We start from the raw sequence: 21,034 nt of genomic DNA, 5'->3' as shown, positions 1-21,034 counted from the left end.
AATATGAATATAAACTACTATGGAAAATTATTACGTGGCATGTACTAGGAGATTCACTACTTTATTGAACAACAATCTATTATGTTCTTCGATTTGTCAGACACTGTAGTGAACAAAATAAACAAAACTCTATACCCACGTGCATATTCTTTTTCATAGTCTTTTTCATTACACGTTACAGTAAGCCACTGAATATAGTTCCCTGTACTATACAATAGGACCTTGTTGTTTATCTAGTAGTTTGTACCAGCCTACTATACACCAGAAACTAATACAACATTGTAAATCCAAAAAACAAACAAACCTCTATACCCATGGAGCTTATATTTAGTCCCCTCTGAGGGTTTTGCTGAAGGATGCACCGTACCACGCCACACTTCTAGGAGCAAGGAAAGGAGATGAGAGCATGTAAACTGAAGAGAAAACCCAAAGAATTTAATGATATGTATAAAAAAATGATAGGATAATCCAAGTAGCTGGTGTACCTGAAGGAAGTGGAGAGAACCACTATTTGTGAGGAAATTACCTATTTAGCAAAAACATGTCAATTTAGTTGACTATTTTTACAACCTAGAATCTAAATAGAAGCAAACTCCCCTTTGTTGATGTTACTTCTTACGTGCTAATTCCGTGTTGTACTAAGTAAGAACAATGAGACAATGGGAATAATTTTATAAAGATTGAATGGGAAGGGGTGATGCCGCAAGTTAATGTAAACTTTTTGTATCTTATCTGTAAGCCTTACAAGCTCCCTCTATGTTAATATAATCATAGCTATTTTCAGGCTTTTCAGGAGTTTGAGATTAAATATCTTTGTCATGCACAGATTGTTTATAAATTCCAGAGGCTCAGGAATTTGAACTCAGGTTTTTCTTCCTCCGAAGTGAGACAGAATCGAAGTTCCTGGAGGGCAGGCATTGGTTTTGTGCACCATGAGACCTTTGAGACATTGCTACATATGAGGTGGGAGTGGGGCCAGGGAGGGCAGTGAGATTGTAGAGAAGGCTGACTTGGATGTGCGACAGAGTAAGTAAGAGGGCAACACAGTAGGTTCAGTTTGAGGGGGAGAGGTTGGAGAGAGAAGGGATGATAAACAGTGGGAAATTCTTGAGTCTGTGAAAAGGAATGAGATTAAATATGAGAAGGAAAAGGATTATCAGGCGATGGCGACTACAGGCTGAGGGTCCAAATCAGTCTGCCACCTGTCTTCTGTAGAGAACATTTGACCAGAACACCTCCATGCTCGTTCACTCTCTTATTGTCTGGGGCTGCTTTTTGTAGGTGCAGCTGGCCTGCCGTGGGCGCCACAGCTCAAGGTATTCACTCTGGGGCTCTTTACAGAAAAAGTGTAAAGTTCAAGGATCCTTGGATTACATAATAGGAATAGTAAAATTCTCCATTGAAATGTGAAATGAGGAGGCTAGGATTAATAGAGCTGTAGATAAGTTTGTATATTTGAGGGGAGTCTAACTTCAAATTTAGTGAAGTATAGACTTGTTGAATAGATGAGTAAATGACTAAGAATAATACTATAAATGATGCTATATGAGCTAGAGCAGAACATTTTAAATGGATGCATGGAAATACATAAATGACTAGTTTTCCTTCATAGCTCACTTTTGGGCTGTTTTTCTGTGTTATAGCAAACTCTATATAGACTACAGTCATGTTGGGATATTATTTATAACATAAATTTTAGATGATTTATATATAAAAAGTATATACAAACTTAGAAAATAATGAGCTCATTTTGAAAGATTTCATTCAAGTTAAAAACAGTTTGACTAAAGCAATATACTTGGAAATTCTTTTAATTGTATAAGTATCATCCAGTGAGTCATATTTGTTTTAGATACTTATAAAAGATTGATTAGAATAAGTAAGACTTGCTATATTTGCATTAGGTCTATTGGAAAGTAGGTAGGATTGTTAGAGTTAGGAATTGATTTGGTCTTCTCAGACATTTTTTAACTGTCTTACTTTAAAATTACTTTTAGAAAATCCCCGATTGTTTGAATTCTCAACTTGTATGAATTCCAACCAAATATTGACTTCTAAAATTATTGAAACATATCATAAATATTACAGAGTTATTATGTTCATCTGCCTTCTCAGGAATCTGTGGCTCTCATACTGTTCCTTCAGCCCTTCAGAATGACAAGAAGAAATATAGGTTTACTGGGGGTCTGATTTCTCCTCCAGCACTCTTAGTGTGAACTCAGCTTCCTCATCTGGGAAACGGGCTCCTCTTCTAGAGTTCTGTGAGAATTTTATGAGATAATGGGTACAAAGAAATAACTAAACTGGAAAGCCTTTATGCACTACCAAATGAATTTTGGATAAAGTTGTTTCACATAGTTGTTTATTGATATTTATCAAAAATCTTACTGTGAACTCTATTAATTTAAAAAAGAATATCTTCTATGTTAGGTATTTTGTTATCTAATTAAATATTTTATTATTTTATTTCTAAATTTCCATTGGTTTAGGAGAGTTTGTCATGGCAATGGCTACTTCTTTTATATCCTTTATGATTTTATAGGAAGGGTTTTATTACTTTGTGAATAATAATACACAAGGCAAAAATTACTAAGAGGAGGTTAAGAAAAGAGGAAATAAGGAATAAAAGATAGCATAACTTAAAAAGTAAATGTATGCCCAGTGATATGCAAGAGTTGAATTAGACAAATTAGAGACAGAAAAGGAATTAAAAAACACACACACAAATTATCAAAGAGAATATTGGGAAGAAGTACATATTTCCAATCATGGATATTTTGCACCATGATGCTCTTGTTTTTTAGGACATGATTATTTGTTAAAACATATTTTATATGAGATTATAAATTAGAAGAACAAATGAGTTTTAATGATAAATACAAGTTAGATACCCCCCAAAATTTAATTCAATGAATCTTTATTAGTTATCTTTGTGCTGTATTATATATTACGCATGGGAGTGGGGTCCCTGCCTTCGTGGAACATAAAGGCTGGTGTAATAGCTAAAGGTACATGATGTATTCTATACTTGAAAGTTGCTAAGAGAGTGGTAGATCTTAAATATTTTTACCACCAAAAAGACTTGGTAATTATTTGACATGATGAAGGTGTTAGCTAAAGCTGTAATAGTAATTATATTACAATATAGAAGTGTATCAAATCAACAGACTACGCACTTTAAACTTACAGATTTATGTCAATTATATCTCACTAAACTGGAAAAAATAAAGGTACATGGATTGAGAAATGATGAAGAAAAATGAACTATTGCCTTCATTGAAAGCATGTTTTAGAGAGAGAGGGTATATTATCAGGTAGATGCAGGATTTTATGGTAGAAAGTTTATTTTAAAATCACATATTAGCTCTTAGAAACATGTATATCTTTATAGTAAAGTCTCACATCCCAGAAACTTAGGGCATGCTAGTGTATTAGATGGGCTATAGGTTTTGTGATAGTAGCAAAGACAAAATTTAGTGATAGATTATCTAAAAAACAGGTTTTTTCTTTTTTAGAATTATTTATCTTAACTGTCCACATGTGGGTGATTCAGGCCTCACAGGAGAACTCTGCTTATCCGGTGACCAAGGTCCTTTGGCCTTGTTGCTCTGTCATCCTCTGGGATCTGCCTCCCCGCCCCCACCCCAATCAGGGCTAGCGCAGCACCATGTATGTATCCCAGCCTGTGAGAAGGAGGAAAGGACAAAGAGGAGAGCCTATCTGTTCTTAGGTCTTGACAAAGAAGTTGCACACACCTATCTCTCTGGCCAATATTTGGTCACATGCCACACCTAACTGCAAGGAAGGCAGGGAACTGTAGTTTATATTGTGAATAGCCAAATAGTCACCAAAACTGTCTGCTCCTATCAAAGAAATGGAGGAGGACAGATATTGAAGGGCCAGCAGTCTTTGCAGTGGCTAGTTTTTTCTGGGTATCAAGATGAACACTTTTGATTCCAGAACCTTTTGTTTAATAGGCTTTTGGATGAATTTTTTTAAATGTAAATACACACACACACATAACACATATGTGTACAGGTGATACACTTTTCCTTCTTAAGCAGGATATACTAAGCACAGAATAGCATTTATGTGAGATAGTCTCTAGTAGTGAAGAATGTAACATCAACTTTGTTGATACTAAAAATCAAAGATAAGTGATAGGAATTGGAGAAGGTATAGAGTTCCAACAGTGGTGGGCATATGCCTTCCTTTAGAAAATATTGATGTTAGCTTTATTTCTTGCTCAGCTTCCCCTGCCTTATAAAAGAGAGTTTGTTTCACCACCTGGGCTTTGTCACATGGCCACCTTTCTGTTGTCCCCTTCTTCACTGTGATATTGGTATCTGTGTCTTGCAAGCACCGTTTTGAACTTTCTATTTGATGTCTGATTTAAGAACATAATGGGGTCTAGGTATCAATACTCTTGACTCTGAACTTGTAGAAATGAAGAAAAGAAAAGAAAACTAATTTTTTAAAAGGCAAATTTGGTCAGCTCAACTGTGATCTGAATGGAAATGGCTTTGGTCATCTTATCAACCTCCTTTTAGCTTTCTTTAATTGGACCCATCTTATATAACTGGCATAGGATAGCTTGTAATACGGTTACTATTTGAAATTAAAATCCTCCCCAGGTGGCTAAAGAGATTTGGGTTAGAACATTAGCTCAGTGATTTCTTTTTAATGAACCTGGGATATAACTTCCCCTAATAATTTTACTTATTTTCATTTATTTTCTGAGATATAACTAACATATAACATTAGTTTTAGTTGTACAACGTATATTTGATTTATGTGTATATTGCCAAATGATCATCACAATAAGTCTTGTTAATGTCCATCACTACAGTTACAAATACATTTTTATTTAATTTTTATAAAGTTAGGATATTTTGTGAAGGTGTTATTTGATAGATTCTGAATCCTTTTTTCTTCATTAGCAGAGAATTATCAAATTGTGGTAAAGATGTGCGTTTTAGAATCCAAACACCCTGGTTTTAAATAGCAAATGAGCCAATTACCGTTGTGGCCTCTGGCATGTTATTTAATTTTTCTGCTCCCATTTCCTCACCCTACTCTTCTCTGTCATCCTGACCTGTTGTGAAAAATGATATAGTGCACATTAAGTGCTTAGCAAGTTGACTGACACTAAGTGCCCAGTAAATAATGGCAGCTGTTTTTACTGCTATTGTAGATGTAGTTGTTGTTGTTGTGATTGTTGTTTTAATATTGCCATAATAGCAGGCCATAATTTTTCCTAAATTCTCATCAGGGCTTAACTTTAAACTGAATTTCAGGCACAAGCAGTATTAAAAATTACTCATTGAATGGTATCATTAGATTGAATGTCATGTACAGTGTTGCATGATGGATTAATTTCTCGTAAATCACTTCTGTAATCATTTTTCACACTTTGAATAATACCCTGGTTTACATGTTGTATCTCAGAAGAAATGCAGTGGAAATGTGGCAAGAATATTTCCAGATACTAACCCTGGTTCCTCTGAACTGTTCTTTTGTTATTTAGTAAAAGAACCACTTGGTTATCCCTCTGTAATCCTTTAGCTTTCAAATAATCTTTCACTGAAGGATAAAAAGATTATAGAATACACCAAAAATTTCACCATCCATGCATTGACTTAGATGCCATAAAAAAGAAGTATGGCACATTTAAAGGAGCTAAGTGATAACATTTCAAATGTTCTTGAAACATTTATACATTCAAGAACAATAAAACTGTTTTTATCCAGGTTAAAACTCGTATCACATTCTAAGGTTGAATTTGGAGAAGTTGCCAGAATAGATCAGTTTCAACAGAAATATAAAACTACTCAGTGATAGATTGTGCCCTCTGGAAACGTCCCAGCTATTTTTCTAAGAGCTTTGTGATTTGCTGGATTGCTGCTTTCACTACCTATATGTTGCCATTTGATGACTTATCTCAGTTTGAATTGCCAAAATCATGCTTCTAAAAATACACACAGCTCATTCAACTGTGTTTCCTCATAAAAATCGCTTGCCATTTCAACGAACATTGGTCCCCAAATACAAGCATTGCAGAGCATTTGTTGGAAACTAGAATGCGCTTAGCATTTTATATGCATCATCACTTATAATCTTTTCAACAATCCTATGGAGATTTATTTTTATTTTCTTTGTGTTTTACAGATGGGGAAACTGAGACACAGAGAGGTTAAATAGCTTACCCAAGATCTGATAAATAGTCAAATAGGTTTAAAAAAAATACTAATGTAGGGAGTAGTGTGAAGGCTAACACTCTGTTTTATTATAATTTCTGCTACTAGAAATAAGTTTCCAGACATTTGTCCTGGACATTGCCGAACTAACACACAGACTCATTTATCTTCCCTCATTCCTTGACTTTTCCCCTCTCTACTCCTTCACCTTTATGCGTTAGCAACAGCTTTAAGGAACATAGGTGATGATGTCTAGTAATTCTTTGTGCAAATGGGTAATAATTAAGCCTCTGAAGAACATGGATAACGTTGAATAAATTTTAGTGTTCTTAATTTTGAAAACAACCAGAATTGTTTCATCCATCCATTGTTACGCCTCTCATCTGAATCATTATTTGCCCAATGTACTGCAGAGAAACATAAACTACTATGATAAAGACAGAAATTAAAATAAGAATGAAGCGTAGGAAAAAAAATTAGTTCCAGTACTGGCATCTCCATTCATGAAATGACTAGTATCTCTTTCTTATGCATAGTTCTTTTCTTGTAAACAGCAAAGATCAAATTTCCTAGAAAATTCCCTTTAATGTCATAATATGTATGAACTAGCCACAAGTTTAGGTGAAATATGTAATACTGTGACAATGAATATATATTTTGGGAAACTAAAACCACAAGCATAAGCCTCTCAGTGTATATTTGTTTTATTTCCAAGTTCTCTTTTACAGATGGATTTATAAAGAATATGTGTTGTTCCAAGGGTTTTACTGAAAATGTGCAAATGTGTAATTCAAGCAAATTTATTCTTTTATGGGTTTGCCTGCACTGAAATTCTAGAACCATTTCCAGTTTTGTCCCATGAGCTATAGAAAAAAAAATTTTTTCATCTTGCCCCAAAATATGTACATTTATACATAGACATACATATATATATGCATATCTGAAACAAAAATTCACAAAACAATTTAGTACTTAATATAAATGATACAGACTGGTATTTTTATTCTGTTTACTTTTAAATAGAATATTTCTAATAATGACCTAGTAAATGTTCCTGATCATGACCCACTAAAATAATTTCATGAATCGCTGATAAATCATGACTGACAAATACGAAAAAAAAGTGGTCTAGAGAAAGAAAGAATTATTCAGATCACAGCTGATAATTTTGACCATAATACACACAAACACACACACACACACATATATATATGTAATTGATTTTTGGATGTAAATAATGATTAATTGAGTTATTTATGTAATTTTACACAAGCTTATTCATGTCTGAGTTTAGTTTTAATAGGTCTGTCTTTGCAAAGTATTTGTTTTCTGGACATTCTCAGACAAAACTTTTAGATTCAGAATTTATGAATACTAGACATCATGTCCTTGAGTATAAAGATTTGCCTTTTAAATTTTTTTTTCCTAAAAATTCAACCCTCTGTAAATAGCAGTAAATCATGAAGTATTTACTTTTTTAATCCAAATTGTACAATGGTAAAAAATAGTGCTGTATTACTTGAGTAATAGTGTTGTTTACAATTTATCATTTGCAGGAGATTATTTGAACTGAAGATTGTTAATAATTTTTAGAACTTTTAAATAGTAGCTGGATTGAAGTTCCAGTTCCAGAAAGGTTTGATTTAATTGATGTTTGCTTGTAGAAGTTTCACCAGTCATTTTTTCTGCAGAAATTACCTGGCTCTTGAAATCTGGACAGTGACTTAAGAACGTAACCTTGGAGTAGGTTGTGTCTCAAAATGGTTCTTATGTATTTAAGAATCTAATAATAATTATAGCTGTCACCTACTTTATTGGGTTCTTACACAAGTTTAGGCATTCTGCCAAACACTTTATATACTCTCCTTTAATTCTTACTGCAATCTTAGCAAAGTACTCCTGTTCTCATTTTACATAAGAGGAAGCGAAGGCTAAGGATGGGGCTAAGTACCTTTTCCCAGGGTGACACAAGACCTCAGGTCCAAGTTACGTTTCAGACACCGACTGTTTTCCCCTATAAAGCCCCTGGTTTTATAACCACATTCTACTGTATACAATAAAGCTCCCATCTTTTCTCACCTACAACCCAGACAAGGCAAAATATCCAAGATTGGATTGTACTTTTTTTTCCCACCTGTACACAGCCCAGTGAAAAATTAAATATAGAGCCTCTTGTTCAAAAAGCAGAAAGGAAAGTGCTGTTAAAATTACTAAAATATAAAGCTGTTTCCTTTATTCTATGGTCATTTTCTCAACTTGTCATGGTGTTTTTTATTTGCTTTTTAACATCGTACTGAATAAAGAAAATTAAAATTTTAAAGTATTAGCTTGAGTTTTACTGCTTTTCGTTATATTGTGCAGTTGCAGTTGTAAATGCAAATATAAGATCGTTTAACTCAAGCAGAATCACCACCATTGCACAATTTGTATTTCGTAGCTTGTGCATACATATGTATTTCATTCTTAACGTGGTAACATCATACAACTAACTCAGCCGTCTTTTATTTCACTTCTTGATAGGTTCACTTTCTATTGATATTCTCTACCTTAAGCTTACTGATGAGTAAGGAAGGAGTGAAAAGAAAGGAACCATCTTGCCCTATCTTTTCCTTTGTTTCTGTATCATCAATTTCACTATTAATGGTTGGCTAATATAGGCAAGCAATATGCGTAAGGAAGAATATGATAGGGTTCTTTTGTTATTTGTGTTTTCTTAGGATTGCCTGATTTCTCCATCGGAAGCAAGTGCTGATTCCAACAGAAAGCACAACTTTCTGGGGTTGTCAGTGCAGTGCCCTCAGGCACTCAATCCTAAACATACTTACCTGGTGCTCACTTTGAGTCTGCTCAACTCTCACATTTGATGGGTCTACCAGAATTATAGGCTTATGGGACACCAGAAACACTGTATGCAAATGGAGCAGACACACATATTGTACTTACCTACTCTGTTCATGGTCATACTCCATCGCGCCATTGGACTTCACTTACAAAACCCAAGTTCCAAGATAAAATTAATAAGAATTTTAAGACGTAAATGTCAAGAAGCAGATAAAACAAGCAGGGGGTCTTCCTTAACCTTGGGCACCATACAGATGCTCATGTTGCCTAACCATGAAGCTGGTTCTGTCTACATGCATCTCCCAGGCTAGCTTTTGGTGACTTTTTTTCCTGTGAATAATGACTTTGATATTTACTATGTATAGTATTTACAGGTAGAGAGAAGGGCTATAGCATGGAACTTGTTGTGACCCCTAAGACCTGCAGAACTTGCTTTGACCTTGGGGAGGGTCCATGCAACTAGCTCTCTTGGGACACTTATTCTCTGTTGGAGATACTGGAGTTGGGTGATTTTCACTTATAAGGATGACCTATTTCTGCCACTTCTCTAGAGACAGGTGAAGAATGCATCATTTGATGAAAATATTACACCAAAGACTGTCACTGTACTTTTTCATCTTAAAGGATTTAATAGTTAAAGAAATATATAATATTAAAATTTCAAGATTAGAACATTTATCAGAAGAGCACCATTAAGTTGGTATAGGCAGCTCAGTGGGATAAGGCCCAGAATTGCTGGGGACTGGAAATTAAAAGCAGACATGCCAGGGCAGAATCATCAAAAGGATAGATTTTTCTCTAGACAGGATCGTGAAACCCTCCAAGTAGCTTCTGGTTGTTCTACAATGCCTTTTGTTTCCTTTGCAAAATCCTGTTTGTTAGGGTCCAGTGCTTACTTACTATGTTTAGGTTATACAGAAAATTTCCCTCCAAATATTTCTCCAATATTTTTGCTCTAACTACTTCAACAGTTTGCCTGTGTGCCTTATCCCAGCAGGAAGCCCTCTTGAGTTTGGTCCTTCTCAGGAATTTTAAAGCCCAGCAACCTACCATGAGTGCACATGACCTAAGAAAAAAAAATTCTGTAGATTTTCTTGTTTGTTCAAATTCTTACTATTGATAATTGCCCTAAGGCTAAAGCAGCAGACACACAGGTTATCCCAAGAGCTCTCTCTTATCACTTAGTAGTACTGGTCCCATAGCTTCTGAATGTCTGTAAACACACAGACAGATTTAGAGGTCAGTATTCCATCTTGGAAACTACCCTCTGCTCTAGACATGATTTTCTTGAGGTCTCCATTACTTGACTTGAGGTCGGGGAAGATACGGACACATGTAGCACTCCACAGGAATCCTTCCTCACCAGAATGCTCCAGTCAACCTCCTTGCTTCCTCTTACACACCTTTGAACTAGGCATTGGATTAAGGGTGGTGGGACAGTTTTGTGGTCCCCTATTAGCAATTCTTTCATAGGTAGCCTTGATCTTCTTTTTGGAATTATGAACACTTTGGAACCATTGTTCTCAGCTTTAGGGCCCCAGAAGAAAGTACAAGATAAATGCTGGGAATCTCACTTAACATCCTGCTAAATAAATTCAATAGCAAATACTTCATATTTTTTATTTTCGTAAGGTGATGTCTTATTACTTAAACCATGGCCTTCTGGAGATAAACACTTAATTCATGGAAGTCATTATACCATTAGAAATTTCAGATGTGTGAATGAGGTATTTCTTTTTAAATTTTACCTCCCCCCCTCATTTTCATACTGATAATTTTTTTGGTCTGTAAATTTTTAGAAATATTTCATTAGGGGCCCTGGGGAAGTATCATTGCAAAAATTGTCATTGTCATTGCAAAAATTATATAAATATAATACCAGCAATGTATATGTAAAGGATTGAAAATCTGAACTGGAAAAGTTTACCTGTGGATGAAAATTCAAGACATTTACATACTAAGGAGGGGGAGGGTATAGCTCAGTGGTAGAGCGCATGCTTATCATGCTCGAGGTCCTGGGTTCAGTCCCCAGTACCTCCATTAAAAATAAACAAATAAATAAACAAACCTAATTATCTCCCCCCACCAAAAAAAAAACAAAGAAAAGTACTAGGAGAGATGATGTACGAATTCACTACTTGTAGTAATCCAGAAGAGCTTTAGTAAAATAATCATTTGAAGTGGATTCCAACTGCCATTTGAGAATTTGTGTCTGTTTGTGAGGATGTTAAAAATGCAGGCTTGTTATCATGTGTCTGCTGTTCGTGTCTCTGATAATGCAAGTGGACATTTCTAGCATTTTAAATATTTCATTCAATTTATCATTTAATGTACTGAAACAGTCTGCAAAGATACTAATTGTATAACACCCAGTTTGTTTTATTGTTCAGCGTTTGGAAGCTCCTGAGGACAAGTCATTTGGCAGTTCATTGATGGAGACTGAAGTCAACCTGGACAGATACCAAACAGCTTTAGAAGAAGTACTCTCATGGCTTCTTTCAGCTGAGGACACATTGCAGGCACAGGGAGAGATTTCTAATGATGTAGAAGAAGTGAAAGAACAATTTCACACTCATGAGGTAAAGGAAAACATTGATGCAACAAAGCTCATGACTTATAATGTCTCCTTTTTGCTCAGTTACGCTGCAAGATGCTTGTGTTTTGGTAATTTAGTGTTTCTTTTGAGATGGAGGCAAAATAAATGTTATGTGTTTGGGATTCCAATAGCCAGCTTTGGAAGTTCTCCTTTGGAGAAAAACACTTGAAGGTGCTGAGATTTGATTTTGCCAGTGACTCATACAGGCATATGAAAGCCCAGCTCCCTTCTCTTGGGTTAAGGTTAATGTTGAGATAGAACTTACACTCCAGAGTACCTATGGGGTATCAGGCGGAACTACCCCCAGTGGGAGATCTTTCATGAGGTGACACACCTGGGATCTCTTCCTTAATAAGTCACTTGCACACAAGTCCTTTTCTCAGGGTCTGCTTCTGCAGAAGATGACCTAAGCTAATAATTTTCCTCTATTTGTAGTAAACACAGTATTGGGTTTTCTTAAAGAAAAAATTAAAATACTTTTATTGGGAATATAGAATGGGCTACAAATTTAAAACTGCAAAAAACAATCAAAACCATAATGATTTCCTTAGAGCGTCAACTTTTATCAACTTCTTTCCTTGTCAGGGGTACATGATGGATCTGACATCCCATCAGGGACGAGTTGGCAATGTTCTCCAATTGGGAAGCCAACTGATTGGGACAGGGAAATTATCAGAAGATGAAGAAACTGAAGTGCAAGAACAAATGAATCTCTTAAATTCAAGATGGGAATGCCTCAGGGTAGCTAGCATGGAAAAACAAAGCAAGTAAGTCTGTTTTAAATTTCTAAAAATAATGAGTTTTGGAATCTTACTATTATTTTCATGCACTTTCTTGTTTAAGTTTGGAGTCTTAGTTTTTCCCTAAAGTGTGCAGCTCTTGTTCAGGGGCATTTTGGTTAGATTTTTATGTCTGTTACATGTTGATTTTCACTTATGTAATTGATGTGGAGATGGAGAGAAGGACCACTATCTGCTGAACTATACTGTAAAGATTGCTAAAATTGTTGTCATAGTATTTTCCAAATTTTCTCTAAAAATTAAAATGTGAATATAGAAGGCATGGAAGTATACAAAGAAAATCATACACATAAAATCACATATTAGGTACAGTTGACAGGAAACTTATCTTCTGAAGGAAAAGCTCCTGAAATATTAAATAGTTTCTCATATGTTTATGGAAATCCTCTTGAAAGAACAGTTTCTCATCTGTGTTTGGAAATCCTTCTTGAAGTACTTGCATAGTTGTGGATTATCTTAAGAATATATATTGACTTAATCAAAAAAGAATTTTTGAGACATTTCTGAAAATGGCATATTTTTTATAAAGGTAACAACAAATAGATCTCATCATTCTGGATGTGTTGCTTTGATTTATATTGTTAGGTGTGAGTATTCATGTAGAGCTTATCGAGACAAGATAGATTTATTTTTAAATGAAAAGAAATGAAGTGTCAACTGTGGATTTGAATACATTAAGCTAAAGAAATAGTCCAAGTGCCTTAAGTTTACTTAGCTATTATTTATGAAGATTAAAACCTTTAAAATAGGACGAAAGAAACTCATTAGATATGCTGTGAGGATTGCTATTCCAGTACTAAATTGTATTGTGACAATAGGGAGGGGAGAAACACATTTTAAAGCTCATGTATTCTGAAAGAATAAATGAAGTATATATAAAATAGAATTTTCACAAATATTGACATTCCATACCAGGAGATACTGGTCTATGCATATTGACTTTTTCCCCAGACATGATCATTTTGACAATTGCAACTCACCCTAGAGTTGAAAATTATAATAGCCATGTTATAACTATTAAGACTGCCCCCACCCCATGCCCAAGGGTCAACTTGTTTTCTCCACCCATTTATCATCATAAATCATAAGATATAGAGCCTCCTACTTGTGGTCATATGCCATCGTTCTTCAGATTGCAATTTCCATTTGCACAACTGTACAACTTAAACAGAGCAACCTCAGACAAAATGTGTAAGTCTTTAAAATGCAGGCTTCTCCTTTACTGCCTTTCCCATAGTGGCCCCACTGTCTTTGCCTTTGTGCATTCTGTTTCTCCATCCTCTTCTGGAGGCTAAATATCTCCTTTGTTCCTCACTCTCTTTTTTCAGTAAGACTAACAATATGGGATTAATTATTGATACTAAGAATTAATTAATTGCAGCTTAAAGATTGAGTTGCAAGAGAAGGTGAATTCAACCAAAAATTAAAATCCTAAGCTATGAATCTGTTATTATAACATTTGAAAAGTCTCTTTGTTAAAGTGATGTGTACCATTAGATGATGGATGACACCATAGACACATACATGGATGACCGTGTACGCATACATACGTGTGTAACTTCCTCACCTGTGTTCCACTGGACAATGAGAAACCTAAAATGGCCAATATCATAAGCTAAGATTGACATCAAAAAGTAGTTTGCCCTTAGGGAAGTTTGGGACACTTTGGTTTGTGTGTAGGCTTTTAGAATGATTATCAAGAAGGCAAGGGCTCCCTCCCTCTTAGCTGGCATAGCTTTTGCTTAAAAAAAGTAGAATTGTTAAAATGAGACACTAATAGGGAACTGCTTGTAGCAAACAGCCTTGTCTGGACGATTTGTTGAAATATGATACACCAAGTATTATTTAAGCCAAGAAAATTCAGAGAACTCTTGTGAGTTTGTAAATAATAGTAAGTCTTAAGATACCACTTTTACTAACTTTGTGAGTTTTCATGCATTAAATTTTAAATGAGATAAGCCATTGTGCAAAGTATGTTGGACCTGACTTTTGATAGATTTCTTTTTTTAGCAGAAACAAAAAGCTGATTATGACAATATTATGATGTCAGTATTTAAAAAAATAATAATTCTAGGTTGTATTTAATGCTTTAATACATTGCTACCTGTTCAGTTTTTATTATCATGGCCGTGATGATGATTAGCTTCAATTTGGAGCATTACCTATTGTTCCCAAACGTGATTACTTAAGAGTAGGAAGACTTAGTAGATTGCTAGCAAACACAAATGGATTAGTCCATACCTTTCAGCTCTCTTCCCCAAAGATAGGGTGTGGCTAGACCCAGTCAGAAGCCATTATCCCTGCCTATGTATAGATTTAGTGATGAGAGGAATGATACTAGGTTTGTCTAGGCCTACAAGATATAACGAAAGCCATGCTAGAATTCTTAAGTTGCTATATTATCACAATATTGAAAAAATGGTTGGGAATACAGATAAACTGCTAACTAAAATCCATGAATATTTACACTTGTGAATTATAAGTATTACCTAACAACATATCTACCAGCAGTTATCAACTTATATTTGATATGTATTCATTGTGATTTATATATTACTATGTATATAACACTGTGTAACAGTGTGTGTATTTGTATGTAGCACTATCTGTATCTGTATATATGTATAGACACACACAAATATTAATGAATATTGATTGAGTGCCTCGTGATATTAGATACATTTCAAGACACTGGGGATACAGTAATGATCACAAGAGGCAAGGTTCCAGATCTCATGAAACTCTAGAGAGGCTGACATCCAGTTAAAACAAACAAACAAACAAAAAACTACAAAAATACCAGATAGGAATACATTTTCTGAAGAGATTAAAAGTTAATATGATAGAAAGAGTTTGAGGGGCTGCTTTAACCTTTGTGATCCAGGAATGTTGTTTCTAGGGTGGAGTCATTGAATTTGAAATTTGAATGACAAGAAGGAACCACCATTTGCGGATCAAGAGGAAGTACGCTTGAGGCAAAGGGAGCAACCATTACAAAGGCCCTGAAATCCGATAGTTTGGTTTGTTAGAGGAACCAAAAGACCAGCAAGGTTGGAGAGTTGCAGGAGGGAAGATTAAATGTCTGAGATGTGAGATGGGGTTGGAATATAGGTAAGGGTCTTATCATATATGGCAGGGTCACGGTCAAAAATAACTGCTTTGAGTTCCAGCATAAGGGCAAGAAAAAGCCACCAGAAGGTTTTAAGTAGGGGAAAACAGGTAAAGAAAATGTCAGTTATGCCACTGGAAGAAGACAGGACAGTTATAAGATCAGTGCAGTAGCCCAGGTAAGAGATACTGGTGTCTTGTGCCAGGTGGTGTTTGTAATAATACATGAGCATATTCTACTATCTTAGCCCAGTCATTAATTTATGAACCACTCCTGCTGAATTGATTTTATTTCCTTTTTCACCTAACAGTCCAGATATTTTTTCCCCTCTGGAAATAGGCATCCTTACCTGATACATACAGATGCTACCTTTATACAGGTTGTGTCTAGGAAATTCTATCTATGCAACAAACCATTAACACTCATCAAACAAAACAAGTACTTTTAAAAATACAGAGATAACAAAATGTTCTCATTTCTAACTTATGCTAAATCTGAGAGTTCGGGTCTCACTTTCTGTAACACATGTTTATGTGAACTGGGCAACATACTTCTCTCCGTGGTCCTCGGTTACTGATTTATAAAACAGCAGCAGTTCTGGGTGCCTGGCACATCCCTCTAAAAGGTACTGGCCAAGGCAGGGTACAAAAAAGTAGATTGTGAATGCAAAATTATTACACAATGTAAAGACTGATCATCATTATAAATAAGATGACTAGCCATGGGTTAATCATTTTAACCATACTGTATAACTTTGCCTTATGTATACTTTTTACTCTTTTTTTCCTCCAGCCTGTTCTAATTGCCTTGCTCATTTTTCCCCAAAGGATATGTGTGTATGTTTTCTGTGGGGGTAGGGGAACACAAGCAGGGTGATTAAAATTACATGTGAAGTTATATTTTTATTACAGAAACATTTAAAAATCTTCCTTGCAAAGGAATCTAGGTAAAAAACATAAGTAGATGCTTCTTTATTTCCTGCCTCTGTTTTTCACTCTATTCTCATTTGATTCTTTCTTTATTAATTTCTTTCCTCTCCAATTCTGATTATCTTCATGGACATGAATTGGTGATGAAGCGAAAGCTAATACAGTAAAGAACTTTGTTAAGATATCTCTAGCCACAAACTACTTTGGCACAAATATGCTGCTCTTGGTCAGTTACCAATCTTTAGCAATGTTTATGAGATCAAAATGAAAGAACTGAGTGCCATTGATTGCATAATTAAAATGAAATAATTAAAGCAAGACAATGTCTGTTGGCATGCTTGAGTTGGAAACCTTCAGAGGAGTAGGCAAGATGATTTTGGTTTTGTTCCATTTTAGGCTGCAGAATACCCTTCGGGGGGTTGGGAGGTGAGGGAGAAATAAGAAAAAGACAAAACTTCCCACTGTGGAAATACAAGAAGACTCCTGGTGTAAGGACAAGAGAAGATTTTCTTCTCTATGAATAAACTAATTAATTTGATTGAAAAGTGCAACCTGCAGAGAGCAAAAGAGATTTACTGACTTTTCTACAAGGACTCATAAAGATGAGCACAGCAAGTTCCATCACCTTCTCTGATAATTGTGGTTAGGACATGCAGAGGGAAACTGAAACCTTTGTGATGGTGAGGGAAAAAAATGAAGACAAGTCAGTAAGGAGGCTAAGGGAAGTTGTGTTCTCGTTTACATCAGCAGGAGAGATATGAATAGTATCTGGGTGAAAATACAAGCCATAACATTAGGAATAATTGTGAATGTCCATCGACACTTTGACTAGAGAGAAAAATTTGTCTAACAAGTCTGGCTCATCTTTTTTTCCCCCAATGTCTGCTCCAGTCTTCAAATGAGATAACTTATGTGAGAGGGAACAGAGCAAAAGAGGTGCCAAACAAATGGGTAGGGTGTTTTCTCCCAAGAAGTGACTTAACATTGCTTATGTGAATATCTGAATGAGTGGATAAATAAATTAATTTCTTAAGTAGATCTAATCTGTTAAATGAATTTGTTGCAGTGACTATTTTAGCAGTGCATAATCTCAGACTCTTACTTGTCTTACCACGGTTTCATTAATTCATTATTTAATTCTTCCAATCATGTTAAAATAAGAATTCCTTGGAGATGAAGGTGGTGCAAGAACCACTGGCAACAGCATCACCTGAGAACTAGTTAAAAATGCAAAATCTCAGGCCTCGCACTACAGAATCAGAATTTGCAGTTTAACGAGCTCTTGGGTGATTCCTAAGCACGTTAAAGTTTGAGAAGCACTGATCTATTTGAAACCATAGTAGAACAGTAAAAATTCATACTCCTTTGTAGACTGCTACTTTCAATCTCTTCTGTCCCTATTTTTCTATCAACTGAGGTGGACCAAACATTTTAACTACTTTCTTAGAAGCTCCAAAAATGGTGCTGGTGATGTCTCATTCAGTCCTCAAATGTTGACATCACTTTCCATGGGTGATTTATAGAATAGCAAGATTCTTGTGAAAGAATATACAATAGAGACGATGTGAGAGTGTTGACAGTTCATTACTGGCCTAATAAGCAGCAGTTATTAACAGGAGGTAATTTGATTAGGCTCAAATTGATATGACCAGCCATGACAATCTTTTCCATAAATAATACGCAGTTAAAATGTGTACACTCCCTGCTCCAATAATGTAAAGTATGTGCCTCTTACACTTTAAATTATAAACAGGGAAGCCAAATCTCTGCAATTCATAGAAATAAGAGTCGAGAGTAGCATTTTTTGGAACAATGCTTTTTCACTAAGATAAATAATGATAATTAGAAAATTAAGCTTAATCATTCATTCATCTAACTAATAATTCTCATCTACTATGTTTCCAGCACTGTTTTAGATACTAGGGAAATATCAGTGACCAAAACAGACTAAATCCCTCTCTTACTGAGCATGCATTCTTAATGGGAGAAGACAAGTAAAAAACATGTAAAATATACATATTTTATCAGATGGCATTAAATGATCAAAAGGGGAGAAAAGCAGGGTACAGATTTAGAGGGTGAAATGTTGTGTGTTATTGTGTATACTGGGCAGTTAGGGAAGGCCTCTCTGATGAGATAGTATTTAAGGAGAGCCCTAAACAAAGGGAGGGAACGGCCGTGCTGATAGCTTTGACAAAGGGAAGCCAATGGAAAGACCCTGAGGTAGGAGTAAGCTAGGCATGTTTGACAAAAGGTCAAATGCTCCCATTCTGATTTCTAACTAAAAATGATTCAAATGTGGTTAATGGACTGTCTAAACAGGAGCAGATTTAATGGAAGTTGACATTTTTGTAATCTTAATTCTGTTGTTTCTGCTTGGGAAAGGGTATGCATTTTTGTACTCTATCTTACGTTTGCTTGGTAATTGATACCACTTATTCATTCCAGAAATATTTATCACGTGTCTTCTATGTGCCAGATATTATCTAATGACATAATTTTTGAAGTTCAAAGTGGGCTTCTATTGCCATAGAAATGAATATGATCTCAGAGTGTCAACATACCCCATTCTGACTAGTGATAATTTAAGCAGTCTTCCAATCATTGTATTTAAGATTCATCCTTGGTTTGTGATGACATCTGCGAGTTGCTCCACCCACTTTCTTAAGTATGTAATCAGGAAGATTGAATTGAGCATTGTCATAATGTATCTGATGTATCTGCCATAAGAATCTTTTGCATCCAGCCATGCAGCTTCTTTATTGTGTTATTGTTACTATTTTGAATTTATGCTTTCAAAATGCAAATGAATTTGTGTTTTGAACTGTTATCTTGCTCTGGATAATTGAAGAATATCAATAATTAAACTGCTGTTGGGCTATATGGATAGAGGAATAAAATAGATCTATATTTTGAAAAAAGTGGTTCATTTTTGTTTCACAGATTCTTTTTTAAACGCAGTGCTATTTTTCCACATTCCATTCAGTGGGAAAATAAATATTAATACATGTTTTATTTTGAGGGAGGGTTGAAAGTTTCATTTTTAGTATTGGAAGGGAAACTTTGCAGGTGAATTTTTCCTGAAATATTTATTGTGAGGTTGTAGACTGAAAACAGTAGCCTCCAAGACCAGGTTGCAGGGTGTAATAAAATGTTAATTATTAGAGTTAGTAGGAGCTTTTGAAAAATGTGCATGAGCTGTTTTCCTTGCTTTCTCCCCTGGCCCAAGATATCAGTGTACCGACTGGTGGGAGTGGTGTACTTGTAGAGAGGAAGATGGACACCTTCCTGTTTTGGGAAAAAAGAAATTCTTTGTGTGATTCTGTTAGACCTTTCCCTCACTTCATTCTCCAGTGGAAACTACTACTATACAAGTGCCTGAGAGTTCTAGACAGAAGACCAGTCCAGTGTCAGGATTTACAGCTGGGTCTTTTAAGGTGTGATTAGGACTTGGAGGAAAGAGGATGTATTCATTGAGGCAGGGAGGTGCAGGGGAGCAGGAGGGATTAACAACCTGCATGGATGCTGGTGATAGAGTTTTAGAAATTTAGCATGGAAACTGGGAGAGGTTGGTAGTGGAGGTAGTGATGATGGTAGAGGTGACAGTGATGGTGAAAGTCTTGTACGTTTGTGATCATTATTTTTATTGGATTCTTAGTTTTAAACCTTATATTTCACAGGGCATTTGTTGAGCTTTGATAAAAGTTCTAAACCTTGAGAGTAGAAACATACTGATGTGCTTCCCACGGCCCATTTATTACTGCCATACGATAAAAAGCCTTTATATGTTTGTACCTGCATTAGTGAAACTTTTCTTTAAATTAATCAATATTGCTTTTATATTTTAAAACAGTGTTTGCTTTTTTCTCCTTAGCGTAGGCTATATCATGTTTTCTGATTCTTGCATTTAATGAAACATTATAAATATAAAAAATATTTGGTCATTCATTTTACCTTGTCACCGTATGTTTGAGGGAAACTGGGTCTCAAAAAGTATTTTGTGGTTGCTGTCCTTAACATAAAACTCATGCTGATTTGCCTCATTTTGGTGAGAAGAAAAGAGTAAAATTATCTATTAGTAACAATCTATAAAATCCCACTAAATGACCTTTTTCCTTCTGTTTTTCCTTCTTGATAATCACTGATATCAATGAAATGAAGAATAGATATTTAGTCATCTCTAAAAAATGTAACATTAGTACCGACAATGTAGCATGATGGCGAAGCAGGCCCCAGGGCCAAAACACCTGTTTCCTGCTTTCCCACCTCGCCTTGCTTGCCTTTTGACACAAGTAAATTTTTGTTTCCCCATCTGTGAGTCGGGGCTAGTATCAGTTCCTTCATCAGCAGGATTAATCAAAATAATACCTCTCTATTGTCTGTTACATGATAAGTATAATGTGTTACAAGTAAAATTTTCTTTAAAAGTCCCAAATTGTGTGAGGTCAAAATGACTAATAGATGATGTACTACTTATAAAGTATTACTAGTTTATAAATAATTGGGTAAAGACATTTCTATGCAAGATAAAGCTGAAGACCAACACAATCATTTTCAATCCT

General features: G+C 35.3%; 1 protein-coding gene and 1 non-coding gene across 9 annotated transcripts in view; both read left to right on the top strand.

Moving 5' to 3' along the window:
- The window catches only part of DMD (dystrophin), a 1,840,970-nt gene that overhangs the window by 497,795 nt on the left and 1,322,141 nt on the right, over window positions 1–21,034 (top strand). For all 8 annotated transcript variants that reach the window (XM_045507265.2, XM_045507267.2, XM_045507235.2 and 5 more), the window contains 2 exons: window positions 11,429–11,617; window positions 12,220–12,401. In XM_045507265.2, the coding sequence (XP_045363221.2) occupies window positions 11,429–11,617; window positions 12,220–12,401 (371 nt within the window). The remainder of the gene's footprint in view (window positions 1–11,428; window positions 11,618–12,219; window positions 12,402–21,034) is intronic.
- TRNAD-AUC (transfer RNA aspartic acid (anticodon AUC)) lies at window positions 11,006–11,078 on the top strand. Its single transcript has one exon. It is a non-coding gene; the product is annotated as a tRNA-Asp (tRNA).

The sequence above is a fragment of the Camelus bactrianus genome, chromosome X (genome assembly GCF_048773025.1).
Source record: "Camelus bactrianus isolate YW-2024 breed Bactrian camel chromosome X, ASM4877302v1, whole genome shotgun sequence".
NCBI classification, from domain to species: domain Eukaryota; kingdom Metazoa; phylum Chordata; class Mammalia; order Artiodactyla; family Camelidae; genus Camelus; species Camelus bactrianus.
This window is presented reverse-complemented; position numbering and strand designations above follow the sequence as displayed.